Genomic DNA, 23,873 nt, shown 5'->3' with positions numbered 1-23,873 from the left:
AACTAAGAAGCGTGATAGCTCCGTGTAGTTTGTGTAGCAACCAGAAATGGCGGACACGCTTTTACTTCGTGCGCTGAAAAGTCAACCGAAAACCGTCAATCTGAGTTATAAAAAGTTAGACAGGCTACCTAGGATAATTGGAAAGTTTAGAGACATACATCAGTTACAGCTAAAGAACAATAATCTGGATTCGTTGCCTTCTGAGTTCAGTAATCTGGTTCAGGTGAGCTGTGGAATAACGAAATTTGGTGCCCGTATGGTAAAATGTAGCTGATTGGAGTTATACAGTTCAGATTGCGTTAAATGTGAAGTTGAGGTTGCTGCCAATTGCTTGTAGTTTACACGCTTCTCTAACGCTCATTTTGAAAAGCAGATTCTTAAAGGGACTGGCATCATATCCACCATCATGTGGCAAAATCCCAAATCAACGTCAGAGGGCACTCTATTTAAAAACCTGATGCAGTTGTCGTGGCAGTTTGTCATGGCATTTGAGACAAAAATTACAGATCAAATACGTCTCCGTGTCCTGTTGTTTGCAGACACTTGACTCTGTGATGATGCTCAAAGCAAACAAGTGTTCTGACAGCCTTGACATATTTGACAAGGGCTGGTACCTGCATCAGGTTTTTTACATCAAGTGCACTCTGACATTGGTTTGGGGCAATCCTTGGCTGAACAAGGTTTTGCCAAACCTAACGCCAAAGTAATCTATGACTATGGCCTAGCCTACATGTAGCTATACAACTCCTATATATGGGGAAAGTAAATGATGTGGTGTTATTTCTTGTGCTGTCTGTGTTTGATGGTGACCCACCTTCCCAGGTGTTCAGTGTGTAAAGTGGGTTTGATTTGCAATGAATTGGTATCACTCGGCCACATGACTCATGTATTACTTAAATACTCCTGTAGTGACAAAATTTGGTGCTGTATTTTGCAAGGTAGGCTTAGCTGATGGGAGTTGTAAACTTCAGGTTGCTGTCATGTGGTAGAGTTGACGTGCATGTATTTGCTTTTCACACTGAACATCTGAGAAGTCTGTCAGCAACAAGTGACAAACCTTATCTTTACAACAGCCATCTCATCTTTACAACTCAACGACAATTGTGTTAGAATAAGAACAACACTGCGGATCACACACACATTGCAATCTAATGCACTCACTGAAACTGAGACTTGCCTGTTTCAAGTACTTGCGTTGTAAAGGGTATAGTAGTCGGAAGAGTTCAGTTATGCTAAACATAGATTGTGGCAAAGTTAAACATTGATAATGGCAATGCTAAACTTTGGTTGTGGCAGTATTTGGCGATTTAAAGATGGCAATGCCAAATGTTGATTATGACAGTGCTAAACATTGACTGTGACAATGTGAAATGTTAATTTAGCAATATTTGGCAATCTCCATCAACCGATTTGTCAACATATTTAATATTTTGATGTATTTGAATGTTTTCCAACTATTGTATCTCTGTAACTCATAAGACAGCTTCAGTTAGAGCCACAACTAATGATGTTACATGTTGAAACCCAGATCATGACAGTAGATTGGGTGTTGTTATTCAATGTTATTATCTTAGTGGGTGCCTCCGTGACTGAGGTGGTTAGTATGGCAGTACGGCACAGTGACCCAAGAGCCTCTCACCAATGTGGTTGCTGTGATTTCAAGTCCAGCTCATAATGGCTCCACTTCAGATGTATGTGGATAGGTCTGTGAGCAACCTGCACATGGGCTGGAGATTCCCCCAGATTCTGTTCAGTTTTCTCACAACGTAATGCTGGCCTCTGTCGTATAAGTGAAATATTCTTGAGTGAGAAGTAAAACACCAACCAAATAAATAAATAAATTCATGGTAAAGATGTATTTAATTGTCATATATCTCATATCTTAATTCCTCAACCTTTTTGCATATAAACAAGCAACTTGAAGAACAATTTATTCAATTTTTTATTTTGAATGTGGAGACAAAATTGTATTGGTTGGATTAACCATTTTCAGGGGCCACTTGAAACAAGTGATCGTAGACTAAGTTAATTGTAGTTACAATGCTGACACATGCTGAAAATATGTTGCTGTGAAAATTACACTCACCCAAGCCTATGATCACTCTGTGCAAGAGGCTTCACAAAAGGCTCGATTTTATCATTGTGCACAGAATAATGGAGAATATGCTTGAATAAACAGCTTAGAAACATTGGAAAAAGTTGAATAGTAACGGTATGGTGGTGAGCATTCCCAGTTTTCACTCAAGACTTGTCAGCCATTCCTATAAGTGACGTATTTTACGGTATCAGAGTGACATACACCAACTATCATATGTTCCAGTGGCTATGTCATATTCCTTTCACAGCTGGAATCTTTGAATTTGGGGAGCAACAAGTTTGAGGATCTGCCTGATGAACTAAAACTGCTAATCAGCTTGGAGAAGTTACATCTGTTCAACAATCAGTTAGTCCAGTTAAATGCTGCAGTGCTTTGTAAGTTAATTTTTTTGTTTGTTTTTTGATTGGTTTGGACTTTCATATTAGTAATACTCACGTTGATATCTTTATGAAACTAAGTGTAGTTCTGTTTTTATTAACCTCATATTAAAGGTGTATCGAAAATAATGAACTAAAGATCATGATTTGATTAAAATACAGCATATACAATCAGTAGAGCGGGTATCAAATCAGAATAAACTGCCCTTGTGGGTTTTCAATGAGTGACATGTTAACACATGAAACTCGTTTGTGTCCAAAGCTTCAAACTCTCTTGTTCATTTCTCAATTGAATAAGTCTGGCACACTTTTTGGTTTAAATTTCAGATAAATCACCATCACCACCAGAATTCCTAGTCACTATTTCATAGCAAGGTATTCAGCAGACTTCATGTACAGTAGTCTTTTATGGTCTTTCCTTGTTAACTCATAATTTTTGTTGTCATTCATGTTTGTAATATTTACTTTGCAGCCAATTTGAAAAATCTGACCCTCCTCAACCTTAATCACAATAAACTGAAGACAGTTCCCCGGGAAATCTGCAGGTACATGCATAACTATTGATCAGATACATTGACCTTCAAATCCTCATTTATAATCTTTACAGTTTTGGGAAAGCAGAGTCAAGCAGTCTAGCATTTGTTGAAGACCACTTGTCTTCCTCCAATATGATATGAGTATCACATGTGCGAAAGTTTATGAGTAACTTGCCAAAGATCAGTGGTTTATGCCAGTTACTCTGGTTTCCTACTGCCTGTGAAACTAACTGCCATCATATCAGTGAAAAAGTTTTGAGTATGGCATTAAACAAAAAAATAGTCAAGTTTAATAATTTTCTCCATAATAGTGTATGATTGTCACCAAACTTTTTTCAAGGAATAGAATTTTCATAATTCAGATTATAAATTTCCATTGAATTCAACAGTTTCAATATTTTCAACTTAACTTTAACTCCAGACACTTGATTATACTGACAGGTTGACAAGCCTGCGTCACCTCAGCGTGGAGAATAACCAGCTGGAAGTGTTACCCCCAGAGCTGTGTGCATTATCCAATCTGGAAGAGTTACGATTGGCAAACAACAAACTGGTAGGCCTTCCACTGGAGCTGGGCTTCCTTGTCAGTTTAGAGCGGCTATACATCCAGAAGAACAAGATTCGAGAGTTGCCAGAGGTATATAGTTCATAGTAATGTTAGGCTGTGTTTAACATTGTCACGCATACAATTTTGTGTTTATGTTACGTCATGTGATTACTTGCCACGTTGACAGCTCATGTTACACCTTAGCAATAAATCCTAGTCCGTTCTTGCGTTGAAAATAGGACATCTTCAATTAGCTTTTATATTAAAAATACGTGCAGAGTCCGTAGAAACACACAAACATATTCATGTAATTCACATTCACAGAAGAATTAAGGGATGAGTAATAGTTAACATAATCAAATGTGCAAACACAATCAAATGTGCAAACACAATCAAATGTGCAAACACAATCAAATGTCCATGGAAACACAGCATGAATGGTAATAGAGGTTCACCAGTAATTGAAAAAAATATTGCAGGCATGAGGATTTCAGAGAAACGTTTGTTCCATTTCCATGTTTGTGCCCAGGTTAAAAATTCATGGAATGGAAAGTCTGTTTCCCACAAGAAAAGACTTGGCTACTCACTCAGTATGGCTTAGTAAACACTGAACAGAGTTATTTGTCCAAAGACTTGAGTTGTGAGCCTTTAAATTGTGACTAGATCTGCAAGAATCACCAAACATCAAAATTTAATTGACGAAAAGCCATTAATACTAAAATTAATAATGAGAAATCGGTCCCCATAGCAGAAATCGTTGGGAAACAAAAAAACATTTCCCACCATTTCCTGGGTCAAAAGTTCACGGAACTGAAATAGTGTTTTCCAACAATTCTGAAATCATGAGCCCTGTATTATTTTCTCTTTCACCCAAGACATTTTATGTATCAGCACATATACTGTTGTTGACTGTAATATACTAATGGAAAAAAGTAACTGTGCATCACAGAAAATGGGACAAAACAAAAGATGTTTGAAAAGTTATAAACCTAACCGTCAATAAACATTTAGCCAAGCATTTTTCATGAAATGTCATGTCACGTATCGCGCGTGGCACGTGCACTTCGTGTATAATGACATGACTCACTTTCTGCATGATGTTTGACACATGAAGTTCACACACCTGATTTCGAAAATTGAAGAACTGTTGATTATTCTTTAGCCTCTAAATGTTGTGGAAAACACGTTAACTTCAAAATAAATTGTGCGTACAACATGCCACGGCTTACAGAAAATCAGCGTCTCCGCGCCGTGGGTATGCTGGAGACTGGAATGGCCCAGAATGAAGTTGCCAGACATTTTGGTGTCCATCGAAACACGATATCCTCTCTATGGCGACGTTTTCAACAGAATGGGAACACGAGAGATTTGCCCCGGTCCGGCCGTCCACGTGTGACGTCACGTCAGCAAGACAACCATATTCGGCTGACCCATCTAAGGAATCGATTCCAGAGTTCCAGTTTGACTGCTCTGACCATTCCTGACTTACGCCCAATCAGTTCCAGGACTGTACGGAACCGACTGCGGGAGTGCAACATCCGGCCCAGACGTCCTGCCATACGTCCGATTTTGCTCCAACGTCACCGACAGGCACGTCTTGTCTGGTGCAGACAACATCTACGGTACAGGAGACAAGATTGGGATGGTGTTCTGTTCACTGACGAGTCGAGATTTCATCTGGACGGCTCAGATGGCAGGGCAAGGGTGTACAGACGTCCTGGTGAACAGTATGCTGACGCGTGCGTTGTTCAACGTCGAGCGTTTGGTGGCGGCAGCGTTATGGTATGGGGAGGCATCACATCTCATGGGCGGACCCAACTTGTCATTGTGAATGGCAATCTGACAGGCCTGCGTTACAGGGACGAGATCATTCTGCCTCATGTGCAAGCGTTCATTCAAGGACATGGACGTAACATCACACTTCAGCAAGATAATGCCCGTCCACATGTCGCTCGTGTTGTGACGGATTTCTTGAGACAGCACAACATTCCGGTACTCCCTTGGCCAGCAGTTTCTCCTGACCTGTCCCCTATCGAGCACGCATGGGATGAAATGGAACGGCGATTACGTCAGGGCCCGAATCAGCCATTGACGTTAGCTGATTTGGAACAAATGTTGGTTCAGACATGGAACAACATTCCCCAAGCTTTCTTCACTCGCTTAGTGTCGTCTATGCGTCGTCGTTGTCAAGCCTGCATCAGCGCCAGTGGTGGACACACACGATATTGAGTTTGTGAACTGACTTTTGACACCACATCTCTTCGAGGGCGTGTCATGATGCCTAGTGTCAAATCATAAAGATTTCGAGATTATCCTGTCAACAGTTAAACAGTGATTAAACAGAATACCAAATATCATATTCTTATCTTAATTCATTAGAGCATGGCATAACTGCAGATGATGCACAGTTACTTTATTCCAGTAGTATATAACGGCTGCACTCATCCTTTCATGGTGTCATTAAATTTGTGAAAATGGGTTAGTGTTCTGTCTTGTGGAACCCTCAGTTTAAGTATCATATCTGCTTGTTGAAAGTTTGTAAAATTATTTCATTGAGTTTTCATCACATTATAAAGCATTTTTTAAAATTCTTTTGCAGAAGTCAGGTAAGCATCAGATTTTCTTTATTACAGGAATTTTGGCTGTTTTTATTTAATGATGTTTCCTTGTCTGCACATAGTATTCCTGGAAACTTTGTGTACGTGTTTGTACTTAGTTGTAGATGGTTTTTAAATAATAAAACAAACAAACTACCCTCACGTTTCAGAGCATCAGTAGGTGTTACAGACTGCGGATTCTAGATGTGGCAGCCAATGACCTCAGAATTTTCCCCACAGAGGTACGTACACATCTGTGAAGATGCGATAGACATGACAAGATGTTAGAGCTTTATGTACTTGTATAGTGGCATGGCTCAGCAGCTGAACAGCCCATGGTTCAATCCAGCTGCTGCTGATGCTGCATCTGTGAAATTTAGGGAAGTAATTTTCTCCACCATATGCCTTGTTTCCTCTATTTCATGCATCTTTTCCAAGATTCCTCTACCCTGTGTCTGATTTCCTCCATCCTATGCCTGGTTTCTTCCCGCTATGCCCAGTTTCCTCCACCGTATGCCTCGTTTCTTCTATCCTATGTCTGATTTCTTTTCAGCTTATACCTGCGTTTTTCCAGTCAATACCAGGTTTCCTTCACCCTATGCCTATTTCCTCCACCCCATGTCTGATTTCCTCCACCCTGTGCCTGGTTTCTTCCAGTCTATACCTGGTTTCGTCCACCCATAAACCTGCTTGCTTTAAATGAGTACAGCATTAAATCCCAGCCATATATATTACTGCTGTTCTAACAAATCAGTGAGCATGCCTATGTGCCAAAATAGAATTGTAATTTATCTGATGGAATATGTGCAGGTTTATTAGGCTATCCTTATATATATCAGCGTGTTGTTATCAACAGATTTTGTCATCCTCAGTATGTACACCTTTTTATCATTCCTGTTTGTTTTATTGTTATTTTTTTTGTGTCAAGATATTAACAGCGACTTTCATACTCCTGGCATCTATTTGATCGTAGCATTTTAATACCTGATGGGTTACAGTTTTACTGTTTATGTGAGGTAGTCAGTCTGTTTGTTTTGCTGTCTTTGTAGATTGCCGATCTACCCCTGAAGGAGCTGTTCTGTGAGGCTAACCCTCTCTTACAACATGTCCCTGTTCATTCAGTACAGGAGGAAGAGGTCCTATCCCTCAAGGTGATCACATTGTTATAACCACACAGAATATGTTGCTCTTTCGGTGTTCAGGGGAGCGAATAAAGGGCAGGTGGTTAAAGGCGATTGTCTTTCAGACACCAGGATAGACGAGGTACGGATTCAATTCCCACCTTAGACAACGGCAGTATTAAACCAACTGTTCACATGTTTGTGGGGTCACATGTGACAGTAAACTGTCAGAAGGTTGATGCGGCCCTTTATAAGTATAAAGTGTATATATGTGTATGTCACATGTCGAAAAGCTTATTGCCCCCCCTCTGGAATTCTGATTTCCTCCAGCTGTATTACAGGTGGTAAGACGTTACATAAACAACAAATAAACAAGTAGAGAGAATCAACGAATCAGTGGTTTTATAGTGATTGTCATGCTGATTTTGTAGGTCTATACCACTAAATAACGTCATGGCTCATCGTGAAACTTAAAGAATATCATCCTCCCCTTCCAGGTCAAATACCTCTCTTACAGTGGAATGATAAACCTATTATCGTGATTGTGATATATGTAATTGTATGAATTGTGATCTTGATTGTGATATATGTCATTGTATCGATGTTTGCCAATCTTAATTCTAGACAACAATGTGGTCGCTGTGAGTTCAAGTCCAGCTCATGCTGGCTTCCTCTCTGACGGTGCACGAGAAGATCTTTCAGCAACCTGCAGATGGTCATGGGTTTCCTCCCACCATAGTGCTGGTTGCCGTTGTATAAGTGAAATATTCTTGAGTACGGAGTAAAACACCAACCAAATAAATAAATAATAATTCTAGACAAAAAACTGCAGCAATTTCTGTTACAACAATGACAGAGGAGCTATATCATTTTAAGAAGAACAATATAGTGTGTATTGAATAGTAACAGCAATGATTAGCATAACCAACATTATTGTACATTATTCTTATCTATTTCTCTCTGATGTCGTTTTGCAGGAAATTTCAGCTAGATTTATCATGAAGGAATTGAAAGACAGGTGAGTTTATATTAGAACCACTGATACAGCCCTGTTTGTTTTAGTTAGTGCAGTTGGGAGATGGATCGGTCAAGCGAAGCACCAGTTACTCATATAATTATATGTCTACCTGTTTTCGGTAAAAAGTTAGAAATTATTTTGTGGCCGTCCAACAGGTACAAAAGTCCAAAACTATTTTGTGCCAGTCTTACATGTTCACAACAGTCCAAAAACATTTTGTGCCAGTCTTACAAGTTCACAAAATCCAAACACCATTTTGTGCCAGTCTTACAGGTTCACAAATTCCAAACACCATTTTGTGCCAGTCTTACAGGTTCACAAATTCCAAACACCATTTTGTGCCAGTCTTCCAGGCACACAAAAATCCATCACTGTTTTGTGACAGCCTTACATGTTCACAAAATCCAAACGCCATTTTGTGCCAGTCTTATAGGTTCACAAATTCCAAACACCATTTTGTGCCAGTCTTACAGGTTCACAGAATCCAAACACCATTTTGTGCCAGTCTTACAGGTACACAAATTCCAAACACCATTTTGTGCCAGTCTTACAGGTTCACAGAATCCAAACGCCATTTTGTGCCAGTCTTATAGGTTCACAAATTCCAAACACCATTTTGTGCCAGTCTTACAGGTACAGAAATTCAGCACCTACACAAGTTCAACACCTATCTGTCACTAATTGGATTCACACCATTCAAACAAGGTTAATGAGTCGTCCAGAAAAGCAGATTAATTTTTTATTAATTTTGTTTGAACTAGTCAAATTCGTGTGAAACTTATTTCTACAGTGACCTTTTCTGACCATATTAGGACCAATGACACCACATCAGGTTTTTGTCACAGAACACGCAGGGACTGCTAGATTTCATCGTTCAAAATCCATATACACATAGACCTACGAATTCATTCAACAAGTAGACCCTGAAGTAAACTATTTCAAGCTAAAAATATGGATGTGAGATCACTCATTCCCTCTGGGTCACTAGAGCACTGTAGAATCTGTTGTTTCAAACCATTTTACTCAGTTGGAAAAATTATAAAAAAACAAAGTGTATTTTCCAGGACAGTCTTTAATGGTCTTTCATATGATATATTCTTTATTTTAGTGCCTTCTTTGCCTTTAATAATCAATCACATAAATTGTGTTATTTAGATCTTTTCTTCCGTTTGTCTAGGATATGTGAGGACCCCAGGTAAAGTGAACATGAAATCTTAAAAATACATGTAGTATTTCCCTTGCAGGTGATTTGATGTTTTCATGAAGATTAGTTGTAATGTAACATGTAGCATATTAGCTTCATCCTGTGGTCTGCAGTGTAATTATCATTGTTGTAGATTGATGCATGTGTAGAATAAGATGGAGAATTCCATAGTTTTGTACAAAATGCCTCATCTACATCCTTATTAAGTTTGTGCTGGAAACACTTAGAATTTCTTGTGTCTGCCGGAGTTAATTAATGTTTGTGACTCATGCTACATGTAATTAGAGTTTACTTTGGTAATTAGTTTGTTGTAATGCCCATATAAAACTCACTGCATAGAAGTTATATCACTGTCCCACATTATCCCACATTCTATCTTACTTTACATGTAGCATAAATTAAATGCTAAATTATTAGAGTTTAACCATTATTTATGGTGACTATAAACAGAAGAGTTAATTCTAGAAAATAATTCTAGAATGAAATCTCTAACTACATTATACCAAAAACTGAAATATAATTAAATTTCATTTCTTAATTATTATAAATAATTCTCATATTTGGATAATATTGACTTATTTTGTGTGTACATATCTGCACTGGACATGCTGGAAAAGCACTTTTGGATAGATCTACACAATATTGGCTGAAGTCAAGTTTTTGTCTCTTGGAGAAAACACAAACTGACAAAGTGAAAGACACCTTTTGACAGTTATAGCTTTTATTGAATTTTATTGTCTCTGAAATTATTAGAATGTATCTCCAGAAAGCACTTCTTAAGACAAATAAATATGTTGGCACAAATATATGTATTATTGTAACAAGTAAAAGCTTGACATCGTATGCCGCACCCTTGAAGTGATCATATGGCCATGTCTTTCTGCCTCAGGTGAAGAGTAACAGATTTGTTTTTCACTAATTACAGGTGGTCCTACTTGCGACATGCTATACGTCACTACCCCCAAATTAAGGAGATGTTATCACAGGCCAGTCGCTGTGCTGTTTGCGGGGACTCCTTCCTCAACACTTGGCTGGAGTGTGTCAAATTTGTTGATGCAAAAAAGGTGGGCGCCAAAGTTTTGACTAAATACTAAACCTTACAGTAAATAATAAGGTAATGACTTGAATGTTCCAACTGAATAACATCAGATGTACATCTCTTGCTGTCACAGCTCATCAGATGTACACCTCTTGCTGTCATATCTCATCATATGTACACCTCTTGCTGTCATATCTCATCATATGTACACCTCTTGCTGTCATATCTCATCAGTCTACACCTCTTGCTGTCATATCTCATCATATGTACACCTCTTGCTGTCATATCTCATCAGTCTACATCTCTTGCTGTCTTATCTCATCATATGTACACCTCTTGTTGTCATATCTCATCAGATGTACACCTCTTGCTGTCATATCTCATCATATGTACTCCTTTTGCTGTCATGGCTCATCTGATGTACATCTCTTGCTGTCATAGCTCACATCTCTTGCTGTCATAGCTCATCAGATGTACATCTCTTGCTGTCATAACTCATCAGATGTACATCTCTTGCTGTCATATCATACCTCATCAACTGACTGTACACCTCTAGCTATATCATACTCAATCATTTGTATCCCTTTTGTTATATATTATGCTTTATCAGCAGGTGTCAAGTGTCATTACTTTTCTGACATTAACAAGACATCTCTTACAATATCACACTGTCTTCCTCTCCGGCCATAAGTGGTAAGGTTTGCCAGCAACCTGATGATTGTGCGTTTCCCCCCGTGCTCTGCCCGGTTTTCTCCCACCATAATACTCGCTGCCGTCGTATTAGTGAAATGTTCTTGAGTATGGCGTAAAACACAAGTTAAATAAATAAATCATTAATGGCACACCTTAAATACCACGCTTCATTAATGGTACGTCTGTTGCAGTTTCACACATCAATCTTATTCCTCTGGCTTCGTAATTCTTCATAAACTTACTGTATACTTCTTGCTATCATAGATGTATCATCAGCCATGCACCTCTTACAATGTCACATCTCATGTAGAACATGCTAATCCACATTTACAACTGTATGAGGCATACTATGGTATACCTTGTCAACTATATAGGACATGCTAATCCACCTATAGAAGTGAATGATGTATACTATGGTATACCTTGTCAACTATATAAGACATAAACTGTGTGATGTATACTATAGTATTCCTTGTCAACTGTATTTATTTATTTATTTAATTGGTGTTTTACGCCGTACTCAAGAATATTTCACTTATACGATGGCAGCCAGCATTATGGTGGGTGGAAACCAGGCAGAGCCTGGGGGAAGCCCACGACCATCCGCAGGTTGCTGGCAGACCTTCCCACTTACGACCAGAGAGGAAGCTAGCATGAGCTGGACTTGAACTCACAGCGACCGCATTGGTGAGAGACTCCTGGGTCATTACGTTGTGCTAGCGTGCTAACCAACTGAGCCACGGAGGCCCCCTTGTCAACTGTATAGGAGATGCAAATCCACCTGTAGAACTGAATGATGTATACTATAGTATTCCTTGTCAACGTGTAGGACATGCTAATCCACCTATAGAACTGTATGATGTATGATAAATTATACCTTGTCAACTGTATAGGACATGCTAATCCTCCTATAGAACTGTATGATGTATACTAAATTATACCTTGTCAAGTGTATAGGATATGCTAATCCACCTATAGAACTTGTCTCAAGAAGTCCCAAATGGAGCACTTTATACATACTTTTTCAATATAAAGTTGATATCACGATGTTTTTCATCAATCTAAAGCCCTGGTTTGTTTCTGCTAATTTACAGGTGTTCAAGATCAGAAACAGCATCCAGGGCACCGTCCCAGTCCGTGCCCTACTGTGCTCATACAAATGTTTCAATGCTGAGGGCCACAGCTATTATGGTGTTGCCTTTCCATGACCTTCAGCAATAAATATAGGCTGGGTGAGGATGGCGTTGGGGATATTGACTGTGATAAGAGACAAGGAACTGGTGACTGTGTTAGCTCTTTCTACACATGGTGTCCACTTGTTATGAATTATTTTATTTTTGCAGCCGTTGTTGATAACACAGTGATATTTTCAACAAATTTTACAGTAATTTGTTGACCTTTTTTGGTACATTTGTAGTATTCCCTTTGTGTCTAACAATTTATTGTCTTTATAGTTGCAAAGGTTAAGCATTGTTAATCATGAAAGTGAACAAATGCATTGGGAGTCTTTTTGTACTGCTGTTCTGTCTGAAATGCTAAATGATCATGTATGTTATCATAGAAATTGTTTCATTTCACTGTGAGCTGTTTATATTAATAAACTGGACATTAGGATATTGGTTTTTGTCTCTTTTTTTTTTTTTTATCCCATTGGCGTAATGAGGCACTCTGCATGGACAATGCGAAGAAGATAGGGTTGGGGGGGGAAATGGGGGGTGGAGGGAAGAGGGAATGGTTCTGTGACTGAGGAGGTTAGCTCGCGAGTGCAACGCAATGACCCAGGAGCCTCCCACCAATGTGGTAGCTGCGAGTTCAAGTCACCCTGTGGATGTTTGTGGGTTTTCCCCGGGCTCTGCCCGGTTTTCTCCCACCATAATTTTGGCCGCTGTCTTATAACTGAAATATTCTTGGGGAAAGGCTTAAAATCCCAATCAAATAAATAAATAAATCAATAAGAGAAGATTGCTAGGAGCCAATCTGTTTGAAATACGTTTTGAACTTTGATGTGTGCAGGTTTATGTAATGCTTAACTACATATATAAGGCAGCACCAATTGTATTTTGTGTTTTGCTGGTGAGTTGATTCAAAAATATTGAAAAATGGTATAAAACTGAATATCCACCATTTTATTTTGTCCCATCTTCCTGATTTTCCTATTTTTCTAGGCATTCTTGATCAATGTAATTATGTTTTCAACACAAAAAAAATGCCAGGATAGTCTACATTTTCTACAAGTTGGATGATTTTCAAATTTTTATTTTTATTATTATACTTTCCACCTACATTGAAAAACATTTAATCTGCTGGTAAAACAACAGTTATGACTGGTTCGGTCTAAAGAGGCTATAACAGAGATTTGGGGCGAAAAAATCAATCATCCAATCCAATTTTTTCTATTTTAGAATAGCTGAAAAAATTACCTCTCACAAAACATCAGCTGATAACTATAAAGTTACTAAAATGTGTAAGGTGGGTCGCATCCTAGCTCTCTCAAACTTGAGAATCACTTTAACATTATGAATAATGCTGGTAGGCCTAGTATTTCCTAAAAGGAGATAATATGAGCTATTCTTGGTAAATACAGGAAATTTACAGTGACTCGTCAAATGGAATGTAAATGGGACTTGCTATATTTCGTAAGCTGCGTTCACACCATGCGATTTGTTAAATTCCACAGTATGTATGAAATAACATTTATCAGGTTTACATTTGAAGCTGATCAGTCGTTTTGACAAATCTTTAACCGTGTGAGCGTGGCTTAATTAAAACTGTCTGTAAAGACAATACGAAGAATGACTATCAACCTTTGGCGAAGGATAACTGGATAATCTCCAGCGTTTTACGTATACCCTAATTCTTCAACCTTTTAAACCTCCTCTGCGACCTCTGACCATTACTTTCTCAGGCTTGTTACCATTATATCTTCAGCCAAATGCAATAGTAATCGATGTATCTAAAATCAGAGTGCAGATCGTCAACCGTTAAAAGAATGTCATAAACCATATACCCAAGGACCAGTTTCATTGAATTAAATTAGCGTCACAATGTAAAACAAAAAATAAGTCAAACGGCTGATAGTTTATACCTGGAAGTAGAAGTAGTCAGCTCTCGCTGGTTCGGGCGTTTCGTGAAGTCAAGAGGGGTGTCCAGTGTACCTGGCGAAGCTTGGTGGTTTACTCCGGGGGCTCTGGTTTCCTTCACCCTTAAACCTGACTGCCCTCATATTTGTGAAACTTCCTTGAGAACAGCGTTAAAAACCAATGATCAATCAGTCAATCGCTCATATAGAGTTGAGAATTCTTAATGCCCAGTCATAAACAGCTTTGAAGAACGAAGTGGAACCCTCTATGGCCACAAGACGTGGTTTGGCCTTTACGAGGTCCTTTACATTTATATTTCCAGTCTAAGATTCCCCATAACCACGGTAATAACTGACAAATACATTTGCTTATACCGTTACAGTAAAAGTCGCTTTTCCAGCATATCACAATTCTTTAAATAAAAAATGCACCCTCTGAACCAATGCCGATTTGTGCCTGGGCACAGTTGATCGAAAGTGTATTAGCAGTTAAGACCGGTATTATGACTTCAGTCTGGACTAATGACCGTTTAGTTTATATTAGGGATTGACTGGTATTAAGACTTAAGCCTGGCTTTTAATACACTTTTGAACCTGCCCCTGGAGTCAGTAATGGGACCAGCGACTTTATATTTATTTATTTATTTGATTGATTGGTGTATTATGACTGTTTATAGTGCTGTATTGTCTAATGCTCTTCATGCAAACGTTCTCCGGGCTGAGCTATATTTACCCGTGGCAAATAATTGATGACCCACACAAGATCACTTAGAATCCATTGATATCAAAGCATATACCCTACCAAGATATGATCAACATTAGAGCTGCTGTGTCTAATCCGACAAAACCCCTGGGCTGTGAGCTGTGTTAGTTTCCATGTTTTATATACATCCACATGGTGCTTTATGAGCAGTTTAAATCAAAGTGCGATTGGGATACCTACCTATCAAGTAAGACACGGACCACGAGTTTGAACATTGAACTTTAAGTCATACCGATACTATAAATTGTCTGTCTTGCTAACATCATTTAAAACTGATGGCTGCCTCCCTATCACAAATTACAAGCTTTACACTATGTTTATGTAATTATATTTCTTCGGTAATTGGTATTACAAGTTGTTTTGGAAATGAGTTGTGCAATTATCAAGTTGGAAGGCCCCTGCATCGTCTTCAATTAGTACACGAATGTCGGAGTTGATGCTTAGGTTCATGTATGTCGTCGTTTATCACATTTGCATATTTCGGTTACGCTTTGGTTGCAACTGTTCATGTATCCAACATTGCAATCTTTTCTGGCAACACGATGTCGTTACAGCTGCTATACAAACCTTGACACAATTATGAAGTAGAACGTCATGCAGAGATTCTGGATACTCCGTCCACATTTATACGTGGAAGTGAATTGTATACTAAGCTTGAAATTTAAGAAACTCTAAGTAAATTAAGGACTTTTACGGAATACCTTTGACACGGTAGTTTTCATAGTAATAACTCATGACACTGACGTTAAATTGTCATATAAAAGGCATGATCTAACAAGTTTCATATACAAGTGGAGATGCACACGCCCTCTGCCGTTGTTCAGAAGAGTATTAAAAGTTAAGTCACGCTTAAATCTTCGTACCTATCTTAATCTAACACCAAACTAATGGTACTTTGGTCCAATCTAAAGTCAATGATCATGTGGGAACTGTGGACCACTTATTACCTAACAAAGCCTCCCAGAAATCAGCAGACGAATAAGGAAACCAGTGCAGGGAAGGCAGTCGCGAAAAATGGAACCAATATCTCGTGTATTTGAGCAATTAGAAGACTCATGTACCGAACCAACATTGTTAACGCCAACTCTGACATAAACCAAAATTTTAAATAGATTTTAAGAGTTTACTTTTGGCAGTCTTGAAATTAAAGTTTGGTCACCTCATGGCCGTTATTTTCCAGTAGGCCTACCAAGAAATAAGTATTGCATGTGGCGATGTAGCATTTAAATTTTGGGTTCAAAAAAGGCTATCTGTGGAAATCGGCCCATTTTAAAATAAAGTAATAATGAAAAATCCCTCAAAATTCAACAACGTCTTAAATATATATAGTTCTCACAATTTATCCTAATGTGTTCTAAAAACATTTAAATAATTAACAATACAGCACAACGCTATATATATCAAACCGCAAAACAGGCCGGGGGGGGGGGGGGCATGATTCCATTGATAACATGCACAACCATGATTATTTTAAAATCATTAACTATAATCATTAACGCATCTGCTCATCGGGCCCATGTACTTGATCGGAAAACTATGAAGAACCCCTATAGGTTAGCCGCCATTTACGTTAAGATTACATAAAGGACCGGGGTCTTATATATATTCTTTTCACTCTGGAGACTCTATATATGCTGTTATCAATATACAAGAGACAATTATGTTATGACAACCCCAAGGTTGTGATGAAGAAGGCCTATACTGTACATTTAGGCTTTAGGATTTAGTTTTCGGATCGCTTCCATACCTTACATGTGTATACGTATACTTTGTGCTGAAATACCCATAAACGTTGTATGAGTTGTGAAATATTTAGTCTTCATAGCGCATGTGGATAAACCGGACAGTGTTTATTATATATTGACCAGAGTAATCAGGCCTAAGCAGCAAGGTGGAAAGGTGGTGGGGTGGTATATGGGCAAGCGGAACGACTATCTCTGTCAGTCATATAGGCGAAGATGCAGGGGCTACCCAGACCCCGGAAGCTCCAAGATACCAAACTTCCAGAGACATGCTCTAAATAACTATTCGACGAGTTAAAGTAAATGCGAACAAATGTACGCAACATTTATCTTGAAAATATTGAAAATTCGTGTGCTAAGATGGAGGTCACCTGAACCGGGAGCTAGAAGCATCCACAAAATCGCAGAAGGGAATTTAACTCGATATGTATATGCTTACGTTATTTGTGAGAGAAAACATACAGGCATAGCTACATAAAACATTAGGATCGTTTGTAAATATTATCGACTTGCTGAAAAGTGGGGGGCATCGCCTGTTATGTGCTGTGATACACTCTGTGATACTTTAACGTCAGAAGAAGATTTTTCCCACTTTCAGCACAGATTGTTTTTACGTCGACATAGCTCTTACTTCTTACAAGTAAACTATTGCTTGTACATTATTACAGGTAGCTGTCACCAGCATGTGCAGTATCGTCCATACAGCCCACCATAAAATTCCAAATTTTGAATGCAATTGATTCTTCATATAATATCTAAAAATATACTGTCCGTCTGTTGAATTACTTCAATTTTAACATTTAAATAATGGGACGATTGAACCGGCAACTATCGCTACGCGAATATATATACACGAACCATTCTGGTCTACAAGAATCAATTACAAACTGGGGCTAGTATAGGCCACCTGGGATACAATATGATACTAAAGCGATTCCTATCTCTGTCATGTTTTATCCCAGGTTTTACACAGGAAACAGGCCATAGACTCAATTCTATTGGCCAGTTTAAAGATCTTTACTTTTTTTAGTCGTATTGTATTACGCATAGCCTTGACGCATACGCATAGACTGACGCATAGCCTCTTGTAGGTGTGCGCCTAGCTATTTCCCGGTCCAAAATTTTCATTTTTATATGGCTTTTAATTGGTGTCTGTAAAGTTTGATCTGGATCAATTCTCTTATAACCCCAGTAGCCACCTTTCAGCAAACTCTATCCATTATCATGATAAACCCGTCCACAAAGAGAAATATTCTTTAAGGCATAAAACATCTATCGAATATAAATAAGAACCAGATAGTTCTATATAAATGTACACTGTATACTTGGGGTCTTATAAACCTGCAGACCCCTACAGCAACTTATGAATAATTAATAATAGGCCTCGTCAAATGCTTCGTAGTACATGTAGGCCTAGGCCTATACATATACAAGCCTAGATATTGAATAAGAAACTGCGATGCGAGCCCACAGTATGTGTGTATGGAACACATCGCCTGCATGCGTGCCGAACACTTTTTGGAGCAATAAAAGTAGATATAAACAGATAAACAGTAATTTTGTTTCACGAACATATATGCCTACATGTACAGTGTTGGCCTACCGAATCAGGATGCGCTTAAAGGTAAACAGGAAGGGGTTATCTCCCCTGGATGATCACAGGGCTAGTTTTTAACGAGGAAGCAAATCTGAGTGAAAATCACCTTTTGTTAGCGCAGTGTTGACTTCACGTAATCAGCAGTCACAAGTTTACAAACCATGTATTTAACCATGTAAACTCGATGTTTTCGCCCGGGGTTTATGTAGCTTCTCCAGTGGAATGTGTCCTCCCGTTGACTCTCTTTGCCCAGAGTGAACGGGCACTGACGTTGTGAAAGAGAAATCGCGAAAGCTGCGGCGAATTTTGAGTTGAAGTTGAAGCAGTCGACAAGATGGCCGCCCCCAGTGGGTTGCCAAACGGCGACCATGCCAATGATATTCACGAGATGATCAGGCAGCTGGAAAGTGGATTGGTCGCCACCGTATTCTTCAGCAAACGTAAGCCGGAGAGAAAAATATGTAGAGTGAAACTAGAGACCAAGCAACTGCTTTGGGTAAGAAACCAGAACTCCAGACCGGAGGGAGCAGGTAAGGAAAAAATAAAATAAAAAAATTACGTTATCATTTGTCAACATCATATGTCGGAACGACAAAAATACACTGCATGGTAGAAGTTCACTACAAGATCCAGAGAGACAAAACGCAAAGAAGATATGCTTGTTTGTGATATTTACTGTTATTCTTATTTACAGGCTTACAATGAAATTGAAAGTGATAGACCCACACTACACGTCTACATACATGTAGTGTACCTGGGTGTACCTGTATAAGTCAGACCAAAGTGTTGTGCTCTCATGTTCTTTGTCAAAAACACACTTCCTGGCAACAGGGAAGGAGGTTATGGTGGGTTGGGGGTGTTTTTTTGTTTGGGGATGGGTGGTGGGGGTGGAGGGATACAGTATATACGGTAATTCGCTATTTAACATATTAAGCCAATGTATTCCATACATGCATAACTGTAGGAGAGAAATATCTAAACAGGAACAAATTCCAAAGAGAGGTGCATACTCTTAGCGCCTCATGTCAGTTTCCCAGTGTTACGAGGCCATCTTCTAAAGACATTAACAAGGGAGATACATGTACACATATGTGAATTATAGAAAGATTGTGTATTCAATATTTCAACTTTTGATGCGATTGTGGCTCTCGATATGATTGTGAGAGCATTCCAAATCAAGTAAAACAGACATGCTTAAAACCAATAAAAGGAACAAAACTTCCGTTAAAAGTTGAAAACCACCATATTTTTAAACTTTTAATTGTAAATGAGACCCTGATCCTAACCCTGATCCTAACCCTGATTTGAAAGTCTAACCAAATCTGTGTTTGTCAGTATGATTCTGATTAATAAACTCATTGATCCAATGTTAAAGTAGATGAATACATGTATCTGAAAAGAGTGTGCAGTTGGCCTAATTCAAATAAGAAATTTCTAACGGCTTCATTGTTTTTTTTTTTTTCATGTATTCAACATGTTATGTTTTTTGAGTTAGTTTGAAGTATTGACAGCCGTGTAGCCATTTCTCCTGTACTTGTAAGAGACTGTCTAGTGTACGTGTTGTTCCTGTCTTATCTAAAATCTGAATGAGATGCTGAACATTTAAAGTACCGGTAATCATTTAACACATAGCTCACATGGTTTCTTAAATTTCCAATAGCTGCTGTTTGTGATAAGGTCAGGTTATGCCCAGTATAGAATTTTTTAAGGATGGCATAACCATTCTGTACTGAGGTAGAGAAGTAAGAAATACATATGTTTGGTACTTAGAATGCATAAAATGTTCCTGATTTTATACTACTCTTGCAGTGTTTTTAATGTACATTATGTACAAAACAACTGTCGATTTATAAAATGGAAAGTAAATCCATCTAAGAAATGTATAAAGGCACAATGTGAAACCTGGTAAAAAAAGAATTTAAACAGCATTTCACATTTGAAGTACAATGCACTGGTACCATTTATGTATTTGTTTTAGCATTGTTATCAACATGAAAGATTTACATTCATGAATGTGTTGTATTTTACGTTAGATATATCTATAACTTGAATGTCGTCAAAAATCATGTGGAAATCCCACTCTACCTGTAGAAGTAGAATTCATGTATGTTTCATATGATATTGGTTTATGTATGTTTCATAATGTAGTAGAATTTCTGGGTCAAGTGAGAATGAGTGATATAAATTTATTTGGTGCATCCTGGCCATTTTCCATAGTCTTATGAGTGTCCCTTAAATGTGATTGATAGGCAAAAAAGGCATGTGTGTTTCCAAGAGATAATAAACAGTTTTTGCATCATATTTGATTGTAAAATTCGAAAAATTTGTTGGAATTTAGGTACATGTATGGTTTAACTGTACATTGAGTGACGACCACTCAAGCACATGTATAACTGTTCTCCATGTTGGTCTGTGCTGCAGCAGTCCATCTTACCTATTTATCACAGTTAATAATGAAAAATAATGGACAAGGTTGGAAATAAGGAGAGTTTTTCACAGTTTATGCAAGGAATATTACGTGTATGTGCATGTAAGTTTAACAAGTGCCTGTACATGACCAAGATGATTGTGTTATGTTTTTTTGTTATTTTTTAATTGTATAGCTGTGTGCTATTATGTTTGGCCAGAAATAGACGTCACTATTTCTGTTTGGTGAGTGTTTTATGGCTAATTACGCCATTGGTTGTTCCTCTTAGATAATGGTGATGTGACTTAAAATAGTCATGTAACATTCATCTGAATGTCAACGACTTCACAAAAACTGTTACCTGTGTTGAAATCACTAAAGGCGGAGATAACTTTTTGCCTTGAATTTAAAGTTTCCTTTATATAAGACGTTTACTGGGTATATACAGTACAAACAAACACATCTCTGTCCTGAACGTATGCTGCATTAGTCGCGAAATTCACCATTAGCCATTTATACATGTTTCACCTATATTTCGTGGAATGGTTGCTTACCCCCCCACTCCCATACAGCTCTATTTATGTGGGAAATTGACATCAAGGGAGATAATTCAGTGGAGCCCTATTGCAGGTTTGCTATATTTTGGGACTTACAGAGGCTGAAACACTCTGACAAAACCTATGATCTCATGACATGTCAACAAGTCTTTGTCAGTGGCTGTAGAATGGAAATCATTGATTTCATGGGAGGTTGTGAGTGATAAAGGCAAACAGTTGTTTTCTAAAGGATGAGGTATGGATCTAACTCGAATCCTAGATATTAAAAGTATATATGCACGTAGATGTGTCGCTGTTTGTAAAGTCTAATATACATGTACTTTCTATTCTGATAATGATTTTGCATCATTAAGGTTGTTATCTGCCAGCTATCACTGTTGCACAGATCAGATGACAAACTTGTCTACAGTTCACATGCTTCCATTATTGGTACCGTGTGAGTCCTATATCCTTAGAGATGCATTAAGCATGCAGATTGTTTCACTTAGTGGCCCGGATGCATTTACTGGCTCATAGAGCTCTGTCAATAGATGAATCTGTCCAATAGATTTGGAGAGAGCAAACCAATGCTAAATTGCTGCAGTGTAAATGCAATGAATCTTCAAGGGTCCATCAAGGGTTTTGCAAATGCATTAGTTATTATGACTGTGTGGCTGCTCTTTGGTCAGTTTGTCGCAGATCAGGTAAGACTGTTTTATGACCAGCTGTACCTTCACAATTCAAATTTGACCCCTCATCACCCTGACATTACTTGAGGCATCCTCGCATATCAGGTCCAACTCCTCATTAATTTACCCTGACATTATCAGCTGTATCCTCACAATCAGGTGTGGTGACATTACCATTTGCACTCTCCTTTACAAGATGTGACCCCTCATTACCTTGACATTGCCTGTGGTACTTTCTCAAGGCTAGATAGATGTATGACCCCTCATTACCCTGACCTACTTATTGCACTCTCACAGATCAGGTGTGATCCATCATTACCCTAGGTACCTTCACACATCAGGTGTAACCTTTCATTACCCAGACATTACCTGCTGTGGCTTCAAATTTGACCCCACTAGATTAGGCACATTATCCTGACATTGGCTGATGTACCTTCAGAGGTCAGGTGTAACCCTTCATTACCCAGACATTAGCTGCTCACACCTTTAAGGATTAGATGAGATCTTTCATTACCCTGACATTAGGGGTCACACCCTCACAGCTTAGGTGTGCTGACATTTCCATATGTACCTTCACAGATCAGGTGTAACCTTTCATTACCCAGACATTACCTGCTGTGCCTTCAAATTTGACCCCTCTAGATTAGGCATGATCTCTCATTATCCTGACATTGGCTGATGTACCTTCACAGGTCAGGTGTAACCCTTCATTACCTTGACATTAGCTGCCCACACTCTCACAGATTAGGTGTGCTGACGTTACCATATGTACCCTCACAGATCAGGTGTGAACCCTCATTACCCTGATATTGGCTGTTGTACCAAGAGGAATTCACCATTACCATCTATAAACACCAAGAGAGACCCTTTGCATGTGAGAATATATTTCTGTGGTGGATTGTCGAACATGTCTATGTAATGACAGTCCCTGTGCATGTGTATTAAGTATTATTAAAAGTCCCTGTATTAAGTACTATTAAGAATCCCTGCATTAAGTACTATTAAGAGTCCCTACTATAAAGAGTGCATGTTAAAGTACATGTGTTGGGAGTCTCTGTGCATGACAACATGCTTGCAGTCTTGTATGCATGCACAGGTAGATTATACATTAGAACCATAAATTTATTGATGAACTTTCAGTAAACAACGAGATGCCTGACTGCATTGGATTTGAACAGGTGGGTAAACGTGCAATAATGAAGGTAGGCGTATGTACCTGACTTCATGTTGAGGATCGATTCTGACTGATGCGATTGTACAAACAGAGCCTACTGACCTGATGCGGGGTTTTAACGGTGTTGTCATGGGACCCTCCATTATGGGTGGGAATAATTTGGAGGTCGGTCGAGGAGGCATGGGGGTAATGAGGGGAGATGGGTGATGGACTCACTTGTAGTGTTTGCTGACATGCTTCCCCTGTCTTCCTGAGCTATTTAGATGGAACAATCACTTACCACTGATTTGCCAGAGATCAATAATTGTCAGGGTATGGTCAGGTTTATGTAAAGGCTTCATTTGTGTCAGTCTACACTGTACATGACAGTGACCGAGGATGTATGGTAATTTGATCTCAGGCTCTGATTGATGATCTGTAGTAAACATGAGTGTTTTTTATTAGTGTTTTTCTCAGAGGAAAAACAATGTTGTGATGGCAGGTTTCAGTGATTATGTAAAATGTTGTGTACTTTTATTAAAATGAATAGGCTCACAAAGGTATATAATCTTGTTACCCACACATTATATTATTTGCATGTTCATGTACGTATATTACTGTATATATAGGAACAGTGGAGAGGCTTTGCTAGGCTATGCGTAAACATATGCTCATCT

General features: G+C 38.6%; 2 protein-coding genes across 9 annotated transcripts in view; both read left to right on the top strand.

Moving 5' to 3' along the window:
- Nucleotides 1–44: 44 nt before the first annotated feature.
- LOC135475879 (leucine-rich repeat-containing protein 69-like) lies at nt 45–12,838 on the top strand. The gene is made up of 9 exons (XM_064755825.1): nt 45–223; nt 2,346–2,472; nt 2,948–3,020; nt 3,453–3,648; nt 6,326–6,397; nt 7,205–7,306; nt 8,254–8,294; nt 10,424–10,562; nt 12,325–12,838. The coding sequence occupies exons 1-9, from the start codon at nt 47–49 to the stop codon at nt 12,436–12,438; spliced, it is 1,041 nt and encodes a 346-aa protein (XP_064611895.1). The 5' UTR covers nt 45–46; the 3' UTR covers nt 12,439–12,838.
- A 5,701-nt stretch (nt 12,839–18,539) lies between these two features.
- LOC135475240 (1-phosphatidylinositol 4,5-bisphosphate phosphodiesterase gamma-1-like) overlaps nt 18,540–23,873 on the top strand; it is a 56,100-nt gene continuing 50,766 nt past the window's right edge. For all 8 annotated transcript variants that reach the window (XM_064755060.1, XM_064755065.1, XM_064755061.1 and 5 more), the window contains exon 1: nt 18,540–18,941. In XM_064755060.1, the coding sequence (XP_064611130.1) occupies nt 18,746–18,941 (196 nt within the window). In that variant the 5' untranslated portion in view covers nt 18,540–18,745. The remainder of the gene's footprint in view (nt 18,942–23,873) is intronic.

The sequence above is a fragment of the Liolophura sinensis genome, chromosome 9 (genome assembly GCF_032854445.1).
Source record: "Liolophura sinensis isolate JHLJ2023 chromosome 9, CUHK_Ljap_v2, whole genome shotgun sequence".
Lineage (NCBI taxonomy): Eukaryota > Metazoa > Mollusca > Polyplacophora > Chitonida > Chitonidae > Liolophura > Liolophura sinensis.
Note: the sequence above shows the minus strand (reverse complement) of the source record. Positions and strands in the feature narration are given on the sequence as shown.